The sequence below is a fragment of the Acomys minous genome (assembly GCF_964271855.1).
Source record: "Acomys minous genome assembly, chromosome: 12".
In the NCBI taxonomy this organism is placed as follows: Eukaryota; Metazoa; Chordata; class Mammalia; order Rodentia; family Muridae; genus Acomys; species Acomys minous.
Window position 1 is genome coordinate 2,262,938 of NC_140493.1, and position 19,177 is coordinate 2,282,114.

General features: G+C 54.6%; 2 protein-coding genes across 9 annotated transcripts; both read right to left on the reverse strand.

The window, feature by feature from the left end:
- Positions 1-2,529: 2,529 nt before the first annotated feature.
- SMIM41 (small integral membrane protein 41) lies at positions 2,530-7,611 on the reverse strand. 7 transcript variants are annotated; one of them, XM_084748632.1, is made up of 3 exons: positions 5,768-7,611; positions 5,473-5,531; positions 2,530-3,143 (listed from the first exon to the last, which is right to left on the reverse strand). In XM_084748632.1, exon 1 carries the CDS (start codon positions 6,127-6,129, stop codon positions 5,857-5,859), a length of 273 nt encoding a protein of 90 aa, XP_084604758.1. In that variant the 5' UTR covers positions 6,130-7,611; the 3' UTR covers positions 2,530-3,143; positions 5,473-5,531; positions 5,768-5,856. The 7 variants fall into 7 exon arrangements, with proteins under 7 accessions (XP_084604758.1, XP_084604759.1, XP_084604755.1 ...); XM_084748633.1 differs by having other exon boundaries at positions 5,449-5,531; XM_084748629.1 differs by having other exon boundaries at positions 5,413-5,531.
- Positions 7,612-7,744: 133 nt separating this feature from the next.
- ATG101 (autophagy related 101) lies at positions 7,745-18,648 on the reverse strand. 2 transcript variants are annotated; one of them, XM_084748627.1, is made up of 3 exons: positions 16,686-18,648; positions 13,791-14,043; positions 7,745-8,421 (listed from the first exon to the last, which is right to left on the reverse strand). In XM_084748627.1, exons 2-3 carry the CDS (start codon positions 14,040-14,042, stop codon positions 8,017-8,019), a joined length of 657 nt encoding a protein of 218 aa, XP_084604753.1. In that variant the 5' UTR covers position 14,043; positions 16,686-18,648; the 3' UTR covers positions 7,745-8,016. The 2 variants fall into 2 exon arrangements, with proteins under 2 accessions (XP_084604753.1, XP_084604752.1); XM_084748626.1 differs by having other exon boundaries at positions 13,791-14,107; positions 16,686-18,646.
- Positions 18,649-19,177: the final 529 nt, after the last annotated feature.

Genomic DNA, 19,177 nt, shown 5'->3' on the forward strand with positions numbered 1-19,177 from the left:
AGGGTAGAACCCGCGGAGCTGGCCAGGAAGCACCCAGAGCTGGCAGCCTCTTGCCTCCCGAGTGCTGAGATCAAAGGCGTGCGCCATCACACCTGGCCCCATCACCCTGTTTTTTAAAAAGGAGAACTTAGGCAGCATGGTAAGGAGCAAACATGAGTTGGTCCCCAATGTTATCCTAGAGCCCATGGTCACAGCCGTCTCAAAAGTGTTAGTGGAGAGAGGGCGGGCAGCATCTGAAAGGAGGGGTAAGATGTGACAGAAGATGTCAAAAGAGCAACCAACGTAAGGGCTCAGAAGTGGCCGCTGGAGGAGAGGATCAGGCCAGACTGGAAAAGTCCTAGAAGCAGCCGGAGAGTCGGGGTGGTGAGGGGGTCGGTGTTCTGAGAAGCTTGGCTGTGGGAGAGTAACTAGAGGAGGCAGCGGGGGTGAAGGCAGGCTATTTTAAGGCAGAAAGAAACTCGAGTGTCGGGACACTAGAGCCGATGAGGAGCGACTGAAGAAGCAGGCCCAAGGGGGATGTCAGGTCTCAGGGAGCTGCGAAGGGCAGTGTGAGGGGAACCGTCAGCAACAACAGGGCAGAGGTGTGGGCTGAGGGTACCCAGTAACCAGTCTCAGCGCCACCCGTCAGCCTGAGTTGTGCTATCGTCATCTGAGGTCACCCAGCATCCACTCCCAGCTGAAAGATACATTGCCACGTTCATCTGGGGATGAAGTTTTTCTGGAAGGTTCCGTGGGAGGAATGAAGTTAGGGTGCCAGCAAGAATGACTGAGGCGGTGGATCACTACACCTAAGCTGGGAGGGGCTGAGGGACAAGGGGACAGCACAGAAGTAGAGGACATAGGTCAGGAGAGGCTCAGGAAAACGGTGGTATGATGGGCCAGTGAGATGGCTCAGTGGGTAAACACACTTGCCACAAGGACTGACGACCTGACTTCAATCCCTGGGACCTACATGGTGGAAGAAGAACCTGAAGGAGTTGCCTTCTGGCTTCCATATGTGTCTCACACACACAACACACACACACACACACACACACACACACACACACCACACACATGCACACACACACACATGATACACACATGCACACACACACACACACACACACACACACACACACACACAATACATATAATAAAATAAAATGCTTAGAGGCAGGCAGATCTTTGTGAGTTCCAGGCCAGCCTGGTCTACAAAGCAAGTCCAGGACAGCCAATGCTACACAGAGAAACTCTGGTTCTAAAATAAAATGTTTACATGAGCACCTGAAAGGATAGGGTGACCACGGGCTGTCAAGAGAGGAGGGTTTCCGAGTGGGGACAGACTTGTCAAACAGAAGAAGGACAGACACAGAGTGTGACCCTCAGCTCAGCTATCCCACAGGGCCCGCTCCTGCTTACCCCAGAATTAAACAGGCCCGAGAGTGAGAGGAGACACAGCTCCTGCTTTGGATCCAGTAGTTTGTGGCGTCTCTCACCGCAAGCCGAGCAGGTCGCGTGGTCAAGGTCTGGAACAGTCTATACTCTCAGTGTAACTGTGATTCCAGTTCGCTCCCAACAGACCCAGGACTCGGCCTGCACCACTTGCAGACGGCTCCCTCTGTTCAGATAGCTTTGAGGCCACACGTGAAGGCAGCACACACTGTGCATTCATACCTTATCTGTATGAACTTCTTTTTGGCCTAACAATAAATAGCATGAGCCACATCCTGTTTTTCCTTGGTCTGGAGATGTGGGGGTGTGCCACAGAGAGAAAGCACCTTCTCACCGGGCACCGTGAGTCCCACTGCTGAGCTGCACTGCCCAAAGCTGACAGAAGCAAACTGAGGCACAGGAGAGGCTGGGAGAGGAGAGGCCTGCCCTTGTGGTGTGAGTCCACTAGGCCTGAGTCCAGCCTGACGCCCTGTCTTAAGTGGGCCCATGAATTTTCTTCCCTGTAAACCGAGCAGTTAGCTTTCTGTGGATTCAGACCTGAACAGTCCGGACTGAATAAGCCGTCATCTCAGTGAGGGGCATCAGACCACAGCCACCGCCGCAGCTCCTGCTTCCCTCTTACCCCTCACTTGCTGCAGCTTCATTCCCATCCGTCCCGCCCACTAGGGTCAGCGCCTCCAGGGGAAGCCTCCAGCCACCTGACTGTCCCTGGGTCCCACTGCCCCTGGGTCCCACTCTGCCGGGCTGCAGCTGGCCCTCCACCAGCTGAAGGCTGCTGGTCAAGCACGGCTGCGGTGACATGGCCTTTGTTCTTGACTCTCTCACTTGGGCATGATGGTTTGTGGTCTATTTTAGCCTCGGTCTCTGAGCCCCCCTCTCTATCAGACAAAAGCTCCCTAAGAACAGAACCACCTCCTTTTCTCCTCGTGCCCAATTTCCAGAGCACATTGTGACCGTCAGCACAGCGCGCTCAGAAAGGGACCAAGCCACCAAGTGTGCCCCTAGGAGCCCGTGGGTGGCTCCTCCCTCCCCTCCCCTTTCTTCCTCTCTCTTAGTCTCTTCTCTGGTTCTATAATAAGTCACCACAGCCGAGGCAACTACTGAAAGCATTTATTGGGGCTTACAGTTTCAGAGGGTGAGTCCATGGCCTCCAGGACAGAGAACATGGCAGAAGGCCGGCATGGTGCTAGAGCAGTGGCTGACAGCTTAACTCTTGAGACTTGAGGGGGGGGGGGAGAAGGAGGGAGAGAGAGCTGAGAGCGGCACAAGTCTTTTGAAAGCTTAAAGCCCGCTAGTGATGGCACACTCCTTCCTCCGAATCCTTCCCAAAGGCTGCTGGGCTATCAGATACAACCGCCTGGCACCAACAAGGGCAGGAGCTGCACTCATGTCCACGAGACCTGGCGTGCAGAAGGCACACTAGCGTCCAAGCTGTTGGGGTGCAAAGCTGCTTCCCTGCCCCAGGGCACACAGCAGTCACCAAGCAGACTCACTTGGAGCACGGGTCTCCTGTACCCACCCCAGGGGTGTTGGGGGCAGCTCAGAGGCAGCATCCTGAGTACCAGGAACCCAGGATGGGGCATCACCACAGTCCAGGTGTCTTCAGCGCGTCATCTGCAGTGTGGACGGGGTGCTATGGGCAGCAGGGGCTCCCTGGTTGACAGCAGGAGGAGGGACAGCTCTCCAAGCTGGACAGTCAGCTCCAGCATCTGTAAGACACCGAGGGAGCCCTTGTTTGTTATGTATACAGTGCTCTGCCTGCATGTACACCTGCACACCAGAAGAGGGCACCAGATCTCATTACAGATGGTTGTGAGCCACCATGTGGTTGCTAGGAATTGAACTCAAGACCTTTGGAAGAGCAGCCAGTGCTCTTAACCACTGAGCCATCTCTCCAGCCCTGGCGCTCTTGTCTTGACTAGAGGGAGCTGTGCAGTCAGCTGAGGAGACTGGACAGGTCCTGGACACGATGGACTAAGGCTGGCAGGTTAGGGCAGGGTGTTAGTCCGTGCACTGTGCCACGCAGGCTCAGGCTGGCAGCATACTGGGACACAGAGGTCATCTCTGCTCCCTCAGCCCTTTGAAAGGAGGCAATTGCAAGATCCCCTCTCTCAGTCTCCAAATTCCTTCATCGCCACCCAGCCTAACAGCCTTGATCTGCAGCAAGCGTCTCAGTATTCTCTCTGCCCCCAGCACTTAGGCCCCATAACACCACACAGTCAATCCAACAGTGAGCCAAGGGACATGAAGGGCAGGAAGCTGGGCAGAGGAGCTGCTGCCGACCACTCTCCCAGCTGTCTGATTCCTTGGTGTGCGCAGACATGAGGCTGATGGACACACAGCCTTTCCTGCCACCCAGTCACAACCCCACAGCCCTGACGCCACGGGGGCGTGGGCGGATGAACGGCTTGGCTCTTTCCCATCCGTGTGTACTCTGTGCCTGAACCCCATGCCTCAGGTTCCAGCCAGGAAAGCTGAGCCCAGCTGGGAAGGAGCTGCCGCCTGGCATCTGGGGACTTTTCTAGAAACATAAAGGTCTCTGGCCACGGAGGAAGGAGGGCAAGAGGGCTGCGGTCTCTGACTCAAGTGGAATGTCACATATGTGCCTGTGATGGTTCCCTTATTGGGGTAGGAGGCCATGTTTCCTACCAGCACCTCAGAGTGGTGGGAAAGCAGCAGGGAGCACAGGCCCGGGCGACGCCGGCCAGCTCCAGCTCTGTCCTGTTTGTCTCCGAGCTTCACCTTTCCTCAGAGTTTCTCTGAGTGTACCCATCTGTCAGTAAAGGGGTTCAGAGGAATCTAGAGGCCCCTCCATCCCGCTGGGGAGAAAGAAGGAAAGGTGGAGGACAGCAGGGCTGGCTGGGAGGAGCCTGGCGCAGCAGAAGTTCCCCAGTCCCAAGACCAGGGAAGTGAGTGGGGACAGTGCCCTGGGTCCTGCACACTACCCCGATGCCAGGAGCTCTTGAGCGTGCATACACACACATTTTCTCTCCTCTCTCTCTCTCTCTCTCTCTCTCTCTCTCTCTCTCTCTCTCTCACACACACACACACACACACACACACACACACACACACACACACACACACACACACGCAGTGCCCTGCCCTGCCCTGCCCTGCCCTGGACAACTCTCTCTCCAAGGTGGTGGGGGAGGCATCTCTCATGTGAGAAATCTGTCACTCCCAAGGCTAGCGTGGCACGGCTGCCCAGGACCGGTGCCAAACCCTTAGCTGCTAAGCAAGGATCACACGTTGTCGGCTTCGCAGTGGATTACCTGCACCCGCCACACCCTCAGCCCCTCACCAGGCCATTGCCACAGACATCCTGCACTACTGCCTTCTTGGCGGCAACTTGGAAATAGGAGGGTGCACGTCACCAAAAAACAGCTGCTAGCAGAAGCCGCCAGGAGCCCCCACACAGCTGGATGCTGGTAAGAGATGGTGAGAGCTCCCATTTCATAGTTTAGTCTGAGGTGGCCTTGGACTGGAGTTACTTTGTCCTCTGGGCCACCCAGGCCCTTCTCTCCAGATGGTTTCTGTCCTCAGAGAGATAGAGGCAGGAGGCCCAGGCACGGCCCCCATAGCTGGGAATCCTCAGCCCCTTCTACTTCCTGCCAGAGACCTTGCTACCACCATCCCCCAACACACAGCATCCCCAACACACAGCATCCCCCAACACACAGCATCCCCAACACACAGCATCCCCCAATACACAGCATCCCCAACACACAGCATCCCCCAACACACAGCATCCCCAACACACAGCATCCCCAACACACAGCATCCCCCAACACACAGCATCCCCAACACACAGCATCCCCCAACACACAGCATCCCCAACACACAGCATCCCCCAACACACAGCATCCCCCAACACACAGCACGCGAGCTCCTGGCTGAGGGGTGTGGGAGCAGGGGTCAGGGGAGAGGGCCTGGGCACATCTCTATCCCCACAGCTTACCCAACAACCAGGGATACCTCAAGTGGGAGTAAAGAATACTCTTCCAGCTTCACCTTGGCTGGTCCCAGGCTGCCTACCTCCTCCACAGAGCATGGGTGAAGGCCTGACTGCGTCGGGCTCCTCCGTAACCAGGGTCCTGTTGGGGTGGGCAGATGCAGCGGTGGGATGGGGCGTGGGTACCAGAAGAGCTCCCATTCACACCAGGCTCCCTCCTTCATGCACAGGGCAGTACAAAAGGCTATCTGCGCCTCAAGGACAGCCTGCAGGGAGACTTAACTCAGAGACAGCCCCACCCTGGACTTGCAGCCATCGCTGTGCCCGCCCCACTCAGCCCCACCCCCACCCACTCTCCCTGTGCCTCGAGGTTCTCACCTGGGCAGGAGACAGGAGCTTGTGGAGTGGACCTTCCACCGTGCTCTGGACAGCACAGGCGGGGCTGGGCTTCAGGAGCAGCCGGACACCTAGGAGCCGCCATTCCCTCCACAGGCACCAGGCTCAGCCTCGGGGGATGCGGTCCTTTCTCGAGCCAGCGGGGCTATCAGGCCCTGAGCACGGAGGAGGAGTCCACCACCTAGGAACAGGATCCCACAGAGCACCAGGAGCGACAGCACACCCAGCACTACCGCCTGCACCGGGTGTGGCCCCTCTAGGGGCCCGAGTGGCAAGCCAGACTGGTTGCAGCAGCTCAGCCAGGCAACCTTGGCCGCAGCAGCTCCCACCTGTGAGCCGTTCATGCTCCCTCCAGCTGGCCAGATGTGCACACTACCCTGAGAGCTGAGGCCCGGGCAGTGTATTCAGGGGGCGGGCCTCCCAGGGCCCTACCCTTCACTCCACCAACTCCACACACAGACACTGCTCAGGCCCCTCCCACACAGGCTCCTCCACAGTGGCCTATCGGTCCTGCTCTGACAGGCCCAGCCTACTGTCCTCCATCCCTGTAATTCAAAAGTGCTGGTAAGCCAGGAGGGCTGTCCCCAAGGCTCTCCTCCCTTGAAAGAGGGGGAAGACTCTGCAGCCTCAGGGCCTTTCGGAGCCTCTAAGATCCTCAGACCCCAGGCCAGGTGCTGACCGCTCACTTCTTGTCCACAGAGCAGTCTGCATGGTGAACCCTTCTCTCAGGGCAGGCTAGCACAACACAGGAGTCCTCTGGACCCCAGGGCTGAGAAACTGGCTACAACGAGGGACCTGGATGGCAAGGCCTGCCTCTATCCCTCCTCTTCTGTCCTCTTGGGCAAGAAGAGAGCACAGATCCGGAGAGCAAGTGGGGGAGGAGACGGTGTAAAAGGGAGCCTAGACCTGACCCACTGGCCCTACTGCGGGCAATCACAAGGCTCCAGAGTGGCGGGGACATTACTGCCAGCTCAGTACCCATGACAATCTAGATGAAGAAAAGCTCAGATTCCCTGGAAAATCCTTTAGCCGCTGCAGAGAGGCTTGGGGCGCAGCACAGGTGGTAGACTGCTTGCCTAGCAACCTGCCCAACAGGAAGGGAGCTGAGTTCAAACCCCAGCATGAAACAGGGCAGGGTAGCCCACCTGCGACCCCGGCTCCTGGAGGCTGTAACAGAAGCCCATGGTCGGACTGCAAAATGAGTCTGAGGCCAGCTCCGACCACCACCTAAAACCATGTCTCAAACAGAACAAACAAGAGCCGGCACAGTGGCGCTCGCCTTTAATTCCAGGCAGAGGCAGGCGTACCTCTGTGAGTCTCAGGCCAGCCTGGCTATAAAGCAAGTTCCAGGACAGCCATGTAGAGACCCTGCACGCAGCATGCCAGCGAAACTCCTGAGGACACCTCTTCCATCACCAAGTCCTCTCTGAAGCCAGCCTCCAGACCCAGAGGCTGAGAACGGAATTCCACAGCCCGTCAGCAAACAGCCAGAGGCAACACAGGCACAGCCTGGACCTTGGCCAGGACGCCAGCAGCTTCAGCACCCGTCGCTGGAGGCAGCACACTCATCTGTGCTCAGATGTCACGAGTGGCCAAGAGCATTACTAAACAGAATAAGTGAACACAGTGTGGCAGCGGAGACTGAGCACACCCATGTGAAAACGAGTGTGTTCCCAAGCATTGTCCCAACAGTGAGGACAGGCGTACCTGAGCAGCATCACAGGACATCACAGCCCCGAGCCCCGCCTTTCCTTAGATACCTCATAAAGACAAACCGCCTCACTGCACCCCTCTACGGGACAAATCAGGGTCACAGGTGGGTGATACCTGTGTATGTCAACGTTAGCAGAGCACAGGCTGCTTCAGCCCACTCCTCCTCTCTGCTTGGAATAATGCCCTCAACATACGTGTGTCCTCAGGAGAGTTCATGTTCCTGGGTATGACACAGGCCAAGAGAGCTGAGACAAACTCACACCTCAACTTTATTTACTACCCTCATGGTAGCTCTGTACAATATAGAAAGCGAACCCCACCATGGCAAGTGTGGAAAGGGCGCATCCAAGACGAGACCACTGCAAAGGTGACAGGGTCACCAGAGGCTGGCAGGCACAAAACAAGACAGCAAGAGCTTCTCTTCGAGTCTCCCCAGACCTGGAGGAGGCTCCAGAGCCCCGAGGCCCACACAACACAGCCCCAGAGCCACCGGGGAGCGGCCAAGGCGCCGGCAAGGCCTACAGGGCAAGGGTGTCTTTGATAAGCCTGCGCATAGTGGTGGTGACGGAGGTGCCCAGCGCATCGGTGATCTGAAATGAGATCTTGTAGAGGTAGGGCTGCACGTCCCGCAGGCCCGTGTCGAACACGTTGTCCACCTCCGACTGCGTGGGCATCTTGGGCAGGTACTCGTGCCGGCTCATCACCTCCACAATGTTGATGAGCTTCTCACAGAGCTTCTCGCCCACCTTCTCCCGGCAGATCTGTCGCTCCTGCTCCGTGGCCAGGGCCACCACGTGCACCTTGACTGTCCACACCTCCCAAGGGATGCACTCATCCGAAAAAGGCCAGCGAGACTTCTTCTTCTGATAGAATTCCAAGGACATCTGGCCCAGCCCATCACCACCCGAGTTCCGCAGTGCGTCCTGAGGAAGAGAGGAGACTGAGTAGCCGTGGCCTGTGAGGCCTGACTGCCACGCCCTGCCCGCTCAGCAGGCAGGAAACGGGGCCTAGAGAGGACAGGACCTAGGTGAGCGACGGCAAACATTGCCAGCCCGCCACTGCTTCAAGCACTATAGCACCTTTTCCTGCCCAGCTGCAGCTCTGCTAGAAAGCGATGCTGAACCAAAGGTGAACTGAGGTGCAGGCACACATGTACACACATGTGCACTCACACATAATAAGGCACGGTACTATAACAGGGGCCATGCTGCGCGCTGACCGAGGATGGCCCCACGGGCTCACACTTGAATACTCCATGCCTGTTGGTGGAGCCGCTGGGTTCTAACTAAGGCTCTGTGAGGACATGAGGAATCTGTGACATGGATATGGAGCATCTGATGTTGTGTTTCTCAAGAAAGGAATCTGAAATGCAAACAAATACGGGATTGCCCGTGGTCCACCTCAGCTTCTCTGAAATAGGACAGAAGATGCCCCAGACACTTATAACCTTGAAGATGCACCTGTGAATCAGGCTTCTCGCTGGACTGCAACCCAGTAACTCGTCAAAGAGCTGTAAGGATAAAACAAGCCTTTCGATGTGCTTGCACTAGAGTGTTCAACTGCATCTATCAGCCTCTCACAACTTTGGTTGGGGCGTGGCCCTGGAGGAGGGGCGTGGCCCTGGAGGAGGTTTCAGGACCCAGTGGCTGCAATTCCATGCCCGCCTGCACCATGCTCCTCATCCTGACGGTCACAACTAATGCTCTGAAACTGTAAGCCCAAACAAACCACTTTTAGTAGTTCCTGTCACAGACATGAGGACAAATCGTAGAGGCTTTGTTTGACAAAGTTCCACAGACCTCTGACAGTCCAGCATGATCTCTAAACATCCAGAACAGCTGCTGAGGCTTTGCTTGACAAAGTTCCAGAGATCTCCAGCTGATCACCACTGTCCTTAAATATTATGTACGGTCCAGGTGTGATTTTTGTCTTTAAAAACTACCTTGAAGGCCAGGCATGGTGGCGCATGCCTGTAATCCCAGAACTCAGGAGGCAGAGGCAGGCAGATTACTGTGAGTTTGAGGCCAGCCTGGTCTACAAAGTGAGTCTAGGACAGCCAAGGCTACAGAGAGAAACCCTGTCTCGAAAAACCAAAAAACAAAACAAAAACCCAAAAAAAACAGAACAAAAAAACTGCCTTGAAATATCCCTTTCCTCCTAAAACTGCCCTTCTCTCTATTTCTCACGTTGATTATGAGCCCTAATGAAATTCACTCAGGGAAAACCTTTTCCTACAGAAAATGTTGAAAGAAGGCATCTGGCCAAAGGCTTGAGACAATGAGAGAGTCTTGGCTGTGTGAGCAGTCAGGCAGAAACTGCCTGGAAGAAAGTTAGGACCTTGACATAACAGTATCTGGCTAGAAACTATTGCCTGTAGACAAGTTTCTTTCTTTAACATTTATTTATTTATCATATATACATAGAGTTTTGCCTGCATGTACACCAGCAGTGGGCACCAGATCTCATTATAGATGGTTGTGAGCCATCATGTGGTTGCTGGGAATTGAACTCACGACCTTTGGAAGGGCAGGCAGCATTCTTAACCACTGAGCCATCTCTCCAGCCCCAACAAGTTTCTTTAGAATCTGCTTTGAGAACAATAGAAGGTGGACTTGGAACGGCATGTTTTACAGATACTTTACAGTAAAGGACCCCTTGGCAGACAGCTTAGGCTTGGACAGCACACATGTTGGTTTGGGACTGGGAATAAGTCAAGTTATTTCTTTATTAGAGAACATTTAGCTCAAGCTATGTCACTATGACTGTCATGTAAACACAATGGCTTTAGCCCAGGGAAATTTATGATTAAACTTTCTCGAGCTTTGTTTAAGAAGTAACAATCAGGCTATGCTGGCCGCTGCTTGGGTGTTAACTGATTTTTTTGCTGTATGCTTTATTGTAGGTTATACAGAACTGCTTGTATTTCCTTGTTAGACTGTGCTCTTGCTTTGTTGATTTTTTAAAAAGATTTATTTATTATTTATATAGTATTCTGCCCGCATGCCAGAAGAAGGCACCAGATCTCATTATAGATGGTTGTGAGCCACCCTACGGTTGCTGGGAATTGAACTCAGGACCTTTGGAAGAGCAGATGGTGCTCCTAACCTCTGAGCCATCTCTCCAGCCTGCTTTGTTGATTTTTAAATGTTCTATTGATTGTAAAAGATAAGAAAAGTCATGATGTAATCTGTAATGAACAAAATTGAACTTGACTTTAAATAAAGTACTGGGGTTGGCCCAAGGAGTAACAGAGACTGAGACAAAAAAGTGAAGTTCTCCTGGGCTTTAAGGCCTTCGGTTTGGCCAGGCATGGTGGCGCACGTCTTTAATCCCAGCACTTGGGAGGCAGAGGCAGACAGATCTCTGTGAGTTCCAGAACAGCCTGGACTACAAAGCGAGTTCAGGACAGCCAGGGCTACACAGAGAAACCCTATTTTGGAAGAAAAAAAAAAAACAAAACAACCTCCTCTAAAAACTCTCCAAGATAAACCCTACTTACCTTTCTACATCATGACAACATAAACTTGGCCCTTTTAAAAAAAAGATTTATTTATTATTTATACAGCATTCTCCCCACATGTATGCTGTAGGCCAGAGGAGAGTGCCAAATCTCATTATAGGTGGTTGTGAGCCATCATGTGGCTGCTGGGATTTGAACTCAGGACCTTTGGAAGAACACACGGTGCTCTTAACCTCTGAGCCATTTCTCCAACCCCAACTCGGCCTCTTTTTAAAAGCAGGAAGAATAGTGAAGCCTCAGGGAAGTTGAGGGACAGAGCTGGGAAAATGAAGAGCAGGTCTGGAAGCTTCATTCATTTCTCCATGGAAACGCCCATCCAGTAATCCTATCCTTGCTATCTCCATGGAAACACCCATCCAGTAATCCTACCCTTGCTATCCTGTGGGCTGGGATGGACCCTGAGCACCAGAAAGTAAAGCTGCCTCTCAGATGGGCACATTCCTTCCTCCACAGTCACACACCTCTGCCCTAGGGTGACAACCGCTAATAGCCCTGTAACAGCACCAGACCCATTCAAACAGTAGGCACTTTTTTGTTTGTTTGTTTGTTTTGTTTTTAAATTTTATTTATTTATTACTTATCCAATAGCCTGCCCGAGTGTATGCCAGCAGGCCAGAAGAGGGACCTAGATCACATTATAGATGGTTATGAATCACCATGTGGTGTGGGTGCTGGGAATTGAACTCACGACCTTTGGAAGAATAACCAGTGCTCTTAACCACTGAGCCATCTCTCCAGCCCTATTTTTTGGTTTTAAAATCTGATTTGAGACAGGGTATCTCTATGTATCTTTGATTGTCCTGGACTCGCTTTGTAGACCAAGCTGGCCTTGAACTCACAGAGATTCGCCAGCCCAGACTGCTGGGATTACAGGGGTGTGGCACCACACCCGGCTCATCTGGTCCCTACTCTTACACAGTCTTCTCTGTCCTGTTGGCCACCAAGAGATCAATACTAGGAAAATCTCACAAGCTCGCCCTTGTGCAGGGTCTACAACATGTCCAGAGAGCCTGGAAATGGACAGACGCAGGGAACGAAAGAGGGGAGGGGAGGGGAGGGGAGGGGAGGGGAGAGGAGGGAAGGGAAGGGGAGGGAAGGGGAGAGGAGAGGAGGGAAGGAGAGGGGAGGGGAGGGGAGGGGAGGGGAGGGGAGGGGAGGGAAGGGGAGGGAAGGGGAGGGAAGGGGAGAGGAGAGGAGGGAAGGGGAGGGGAGGGGAGAGGAGAGGAGGGAAGGGGAGGGGAGGGGAGGGAAGGGCTTGGCTTCCCTTCAACACTTTGAAACCAGATTCCTCAGAAGACAAAAATAAAAATCCCATTACCAGTATGTGTGTGTGTGTGTGTGTGTGTGTGAAGGGCAATGTGGGGAAACTAAAGTCAACATATCACAAGTTGTCTCTCATGTAAGATCTATATTAAATATATGCACACATATGTGTGACATGAAAGGGAGACTTGTCCTGGGGGAGAAAAGAGACCAGCAAGAGGGATGGATAAGAGCAAGGTATGACGACATACACACATGAGCAAGGTACGACATACACACATGAGCAAGGTAGGACACACACGTATGAGCAAGGTACGACATACACACATGAGCAAGGTACAATTACATACACGGATGAAAATGTCACAATGAGACCCATTATTCTGTACATGATTTAAAAATATATTAAAAATCTAAAGTGTCATTTCCAGCACCGGAGGGAGGTGGCCAACACGAGCAGCTGGTGTGTCCCTTAGCCTTTCTCCCTGCCTAGAAGTGTACTCAAGCACAGGTCACAGTGCCCAAAGGGGACATCATATTCAGACAGAAGCTACGCAGCCAAGCACACTTCTCCCTCTTAGAGGGTTTCAGACCAATTGGACAAGGTCCGGACTATGTGAGGAGGGACTGTCAGAGAGCTGTGGGGCCAGGGAGGCCAGGGCCACCTCCAGCTGTGGGGCCAGGGAAGCCAGGGTCACCTCCAGCTGTGAGGCCAGGGAGGCCAGGGCCACCTCCAGCTGTGGGGCCAGGGAGGCCAGGGCCACCTCCAGCTGTGGGGCCAGGGGGGTCAGGGCCACCTCCAGCTGTGGGGCCAGGGGGGTCAGGGCCACCTCCAGCTGTGGGGCCAGGGGGGTCAGGGCCACTTCCAGCTGTGGGGCCAGGGGGGTCAGGGCCACCTCCAGCTGTGGGGCCAGGGGGGTCAGGGCCACCTCCAGCTGCGGGGCCAGGGGGGTCAGGGCCACCTCCAGCTGCGGGGCCAGGGAGGCCAGGGTCACCTCCAACTGTGGGGCCAGGGAGGCCAAGGCCACCTCCAGCTGTGGGGCCAGGGGGGTCAGGGCCACCTCCAGCTGTGGGGCCAGGGGGGTCAGGGCCACCTCCAGCTGTGGGGCCGGGGAGGCCAGGGCCACCTCCAGCTGTGGGGCCGGGGAGGCCAGGGCCACCTCCAGCTGTGGGGCCAGGGGGGTCAGGGCCACCTCCAGCTGTGGGGCCAGGGGAGTCAGGGCCACCTCCAGCTGTGGGGCTGGGGAGGTCAAGGCCACCTCCCAGGGACCTCACCGCTTAAGTTGAGGGACTGATGTGGGTCAGGCTCACCTTCCACCTAAAGATTTGCAGGTGCGCCCTCCCAGACACACAGAGCCCACTGCCCCCAAAGGAGCTCTCAACACATTTGCTCTTCTGAGCCTTGAAGAACTGACTCCTGCTCTTTGTAAGGGCAAGCCTGCCCACTACACAGCCAGGGTGGAGGAGTACACAAGACAGCTCTACGGCCATTGCTGGGCATCCACCTACCTTGAATTCCCCAACAACCTTGCGCAAGGCCCGGTCCAGCTCCTCGGAGGAGACGCGCACGTATGTGAAGTCGATGAAGTCACAGTCTACATCCTGGATGCCCACGGTGCCAATGGAGTAAGTGCCCTCCTTCTTGTAGTGGAACTTGCCTGTGCTGCGGTGCAAAAGCACCGTGTGCAGCACGGCCAGCATGGCCTCCTCCACCTGCCGCCCCTCCACGGACACCTCCAGCACTTCTGACCGACAGTTCATCCTGCAGCCAGCACCAGGGCAAAGGCGAGAGACAGGACGACGCTTCAGCCCACCGAGGGGCCAGCCTGTGAGAACCAGGGCCGGTTATCTATGAGGCCCTACCCTTGCCCTGACTTACTGGTCCTCCTGCACTTTATGAGACCCCACAGACCGCTGGGACCAGCAGGGGAAGAGCTCCTGCCCAACACCAGGTGAGCCGAGACTCGCTTTCCGTCTGCGGCATTCAGTCCCTCGGTTCAGCAAACACCCACCGAGCCGCAGCTGGCAGCTGCAGCTGCACAAAGGCTCCCACAGTGGCAAGAGCAGGAAAGGAAGCACAGGGGAAAAGCCCAGGCCAACTTCCTGGGACCTTACCGGCCCCGTTAAAGCAACCAGACTCTGTCCCAAGGGCAAATGTCACTGAACCCTTGTTCTGGCTAGAGGGCACACAACAGCTCTTTCCAAAGCACTCTGACAAGTCAGTGGAAGCTGTGAGGGCTGGCTTGTAACACACACCCCAGAACCATCAAGATTCAAGGGTGAAATACATTTAATACAGAAAGGCTGGGCAGCAAGACCAGCCAGAAGGGCACCTGGCACCAGGATACTGGGGAGTGCGGTGTGGGAGCACTCCTGTCTGACTGCAGGACACTGGGGTGTGCGGTGTGGGAGCACTCCTGTCTGACCGCAGGACACTGGGGTATGCGGTGTGGGAGCACTCCTGTCTGACAGTCCTGGGGTTCAGGACCAACCAGCAGCACTTTTACTTCTTTTTTACCTTTTCTTTCTTTGCTTGTTTTTTTTTTTTTTTAATGTTTTTAATTTTTATTTCTTCAGTTTTTCAAGACAGGGTTTCTCTGAGTAGCCCTGGCTGTCTAGGACTCACTTTGTAGACCAGGCTGGCCTTGAACTCACAGCGATTCACCTGCCTCTGCCTCTCGAGTGCTGGAGTTAAAGGTGTATGCCACCACGCCTGGCGTTTTGTTTGTTTGGTTGGTTGGTTGGTATTTTTGAAACAGGGTTTCTCTGTGTAGCCTTAGATGTCCTAGACTTGCTTTGTAGACCAGGCTGGCCTTGAACTCACAGTGATCTGCTTGTCTCTGCCTCCCAAGAGCTGGGATTAAAAGGCTGTGCCGCCACTGTCTGGCGATCTCAGGTATTCTGTGACAGGAAAAGAAAAACTAACGCTCTCTCAGACCTTAAGCAGACCGTTCATTCCTGTGAATCGCAGTGTGCTACCTATAAATTGGAATTGTAGCAAATATTTAAGGTGTTATATGTACGGCAGTCACTGGCTGAAAACAATGACTCAAATGTCAGGTACCCAGGACTGGACTCTGCAGCCCTGCCCTAACAGCTGTACAAGCCAGGGTGTATTCAGTGGTAGGAATCCAACTTTCAGGACCCATAAAAAATGGCAAAAGCAATAAGAAAGTAATTGTGCCTTCAAATAACTGCCTCAAAGACTGAGCACGTGAGATGTGTATCCCACTTAAAACTGTGCCTGCCAAGCAGCAACCCATCCCTAGCACTGGCTGCTGACAGTTTCTGTTACACTGTTATTACCCAGCAACCATGCAGAGACACTGGGGTGGGGGTGGGGTAAACAGAAGCACTGGGCTCACAGCGAGTGCCAGAAATTAAGTTTCTTAGATGTGTGCTCTGCCTGCCAGGTTTTTTTTTTTCTTAATTTGTGTTTGGTTGGTTGGTTTGGTTTTTCGAGATAGGGTTTCTCTGTGTAGCCTTGGCTGTCCTGGAACTCTCTTTGTAAACCAGGCTGGCCTCGAACTCACAGAGATCCTCCTGCCTCTGCCTCCCACTGCCTCCCAAGTGCTGGGATTAAAGGCCTGCGCTACTACACCCAGCTTGCTTGCCAGTTTCTTGCGGACTTCTTACAACCTGGGAGGCAAACCACCTCATCTTTAGACAGTTAACTATGTCTTCTACCAAAACAATCTACAATCTCATGTTTCAATCCACTGGCTTTTTAGTTTTGCTATCTCCGCCCTGTTAGTGTGTTTCAGTGGGGGAAGGGAAGGGGAAGTTGTTTTTTATTTCTAAGATAAGCATTCGTCTAATCCAGGCTGCCCTCCAACTCCTGACAATCTTCTGCCTCAACTTCCCAGTAGCAGTGCTTGATCTGGACACAAGGCAAGAGTGTGTGGACCACTCTGCCATCAGGCTGGCTCCCCGCCGCGCCCCCTCACCTGGCCATCAGCTCAGGCGTATCCGCAGCATCGAGTGTTTTCTGCCTCTCCCACTAGACACTGTTCCTACGGGAAAGAGATCCTTCATCTTTATAAACTGGGTCCTGTTAACACCTCAATGCATCCAGAGTCGGAGCCCCAGGTTATTCCAAGGGTTCACTTCTCTTGGGTCGAGGACGTGACAACTCTCTTACTCGCTATTTACTCTTAATTGTTTCTTCTGTTGTTTGACTCTATTCTGCACTTGCCCGCCTAGAGATTCTGGTCAAGCCATTTCTTCCTTTTCTCCCTCTAAGCAGCAACTTCCCTCGCTTTCTGTTTTACTCCAGGACCCACTCCGTCCTCCCAGCCCCAGCCAGTCTACACAGGGGCTGTATTTCCCTCCGCCCCGCCCCTCACCCCCCAAACCATCAGGCTGAAGTCCGGCCGACCCCAGGACAGGACAGTCCCCCCCTACCTGGCGCGTAGAAGGGATGAAGCCGGAGTCGCTCGACCTCGAGTCCCCTTCCTCCGCCGCTCCCACCGCAGGTCGTGAACGCCGAGGACCTGGGGACAGACTAAAAAAGCAAAATCGGGCTATCTGGATCGGTCCCGAGAACCCGGGGGCCCCGAGAATCAGGGTCGCCGCCCGCGAACTCGCGCTGTCCCGGGCGCAGACGGAGAGGAGGGGCTCGGCACCCGGCGGAGGCGCGTCCGGACCTGAGCCCCCTCCGCCTGCCAGAGTGGGGCGCGCACCGGAAGTCGGTGCGGCAGGAGGGCGGAGCCGGAAGGAACCATCCGCGCCCGCGGCGGGAGCCGGCGTCCGGCTGGGCTCCGCTGCCGTGGGCGCGGCGGCCTCGGGAAGCCCGTGCGAGCCGTTCCCGCCGGTGTGGTGCTCCGTAACCTCAGCGCCAGCCTTTTTTTTCCTTCTCGGCTCGGTGAGAGGAAGGCCCCCCTCTTTTGGATGGATGGGTCCGTTCGCTCCTACCAGCGAGGATGTTGTTTGGGCTGGGACGACTCACTTCCGCCATCGAGACGAGACGGGTAGAGGGGACGGACAGACTCTGCGCTGCCTCTAGCGGCCGAGCCGAGTCATCGGCGGAAGAGCCCTCCCCTGCGACCAAGGCATGACCCCGGGGCTCGCCCGGCGCTGGCGGCAGGGATCCCCATGATCAAGGCTGTAGCATCTGAGAGGCGCCCCTGAGATGAGCTCAGGCCGGTGTGCCGCGCGACGCTGACGGGGTGGCCGAGTTCGTGCCGTCCCAAAGTGCCTAACAGTCAGGCTCACAGGAAGATTTTGAAAAGGGAACTTTCATCTTCGTCATCTTCCTACCTGCCGTTCTGTTATCCTCCGGCACCATCATCCTTTCTGGATTCCCTTATAAACGGGGAGCTTCCGTGAGGGATCGCAAGAGGGACCTTTGTGATCCGTAAGGCGTCCCGTGGCTACAAATTAAGTGGTCCTGCTATGTATTTAGTGGTCTATGTTCGTAAGACCACAAGGGTTTGGTCGGTTGCTGTCAGCTCCTTGAGAGCGTCCGTGTCCCCAGCTTCCAACAGGGGGCACCCCTGAGTTGTTTAAGGTGACTAAACACATTTCATCTCCCCAGGCAGGCAATGTCTTGTATCGAGCAAACCTACAAGGTTCAGTAGGAGAAGTTCAGTCTCTTAGGTCACCGAGTAAATAACCGGTGCGTTTTAGCAATGCCTGTCTGGCTTCTGCAGCACACACTGCCCTTCTAACATATGTCCCCCACCAGTGTCAGATGTGCGGCCCCTACTGTGGGGTCCCGAACCGCCTTGACTGTATGTAGCCTGTTTGTCAACTTTACGCACCACGTCAATTCGGAGTCTAAATGGATAAAGGTTTACACCATTGATCCATCATAAGGAGTACAGTAGGTTCCTGGGGGTGAGAACCAGGTGTGTGTTGGGAATGGGGGGAGGGGGGTGAACATAGGGCCGTGAGCATCCTAGGTGGGTTTTCTACAGCTAAGCAGCAACTCTAGCCCACACTGTCTCGAGCTGTTTGCCGGCCCTGTCCTGAGGACACCGTTGGGCCTTGCTATAGCCAGCATGCCAGCACGTCAAAGGCACTGCAGTGCTGACCTACCCACAGCTGTGCCTTTCAAGTGAGAGAAAATCCTGCTCGCCAGGCCCAGTCCACAGAGAATGAAAGTGGGACTCGTGATGGGCAGTGGTTTACTGCGATGAACCTCACCTTGACCAGAGCACCCCCAGACACTTGTCAGATAATGTAGAGAAGGCGTTTCTGATGAGAGCAACACCGGGAACTGGTAAACTAAATTAAGTAGACTGGTCCTTCCCAGCGTGCCCGGCATCATCCAGTCAGGTATAGATGTGCTTGAATGCAAAACCCCACTGTCCCGGAAGGAGCAGTCTTTGCTGCTTTAAGGGCTGGACATCATCCTTTTTTGTTGTTGTTGTTTTGTTTTGGTTTTGGTTTTTTTTTTTTTTTTTTTTTTTGGTTTGGTTTTGTTTTTTTTTCAAGACAGGGTTTCTCTATGTAGCCCTGGCTGTCCTGGAGTTGCTTTGTAGACCAGGCTGGCCTTGAACTCACAGAGATCCTCCTGCCTCTGCCTCCCGAGTGCGTGCGCCACCATGCCCAGCTTGAGGCGGACTGTCTTGAGGCGGACTCTGGACTGCAGCACTGAGACTCAAACCAAGCCTTCAGCCACCCCGGCTCTCCCTTGCTGACACCAGCTCTTGGGCTGTCTCTGTAATGAGGTAAACTTTTAATAAACATCTGCCCCTCTATCACTCCTCCCACACGTGTGCCTGCGTCCCATATTGGTTCCGTCCCTGCGCACCCTAAGGCACGCACTTGCCAGGGTCATGTCGGCCGGTGTGTTCACTCACTCTGTGGTTGTTTTTCCATTTGCTGCTGTTGCGCTGGTGATTTTGAAAGAGCCTCTTTCCAAGGCCACTTTTTGATTCTCGATCACCCCT

Bases quoted from the DNA above. Each gene is read 5' to 3' on its own strand.
- ATG101 (XM_084748627.1), bottom strand. From the start codon at position 14,042: ATGAACTGTCGGTCAGAAGTGCTGGAGGTGTCCGTGGAGGGGCGGCAG. The intron at 8,422-13,790 runs GTAGGTGGATGC...TCTCTTCCTCAG, and splicing joins AGGTTGTTGGGGAATTCAAG to GACGCACTGCGGAACTCGGG.
- SMIM41 (XM_084748635.1), bottom strand. From the start codon at position 6,129: ATGAACGGCTCACAGGTGGGAGCTGCTGCGGCCAAGGTTGCCTGGCTG.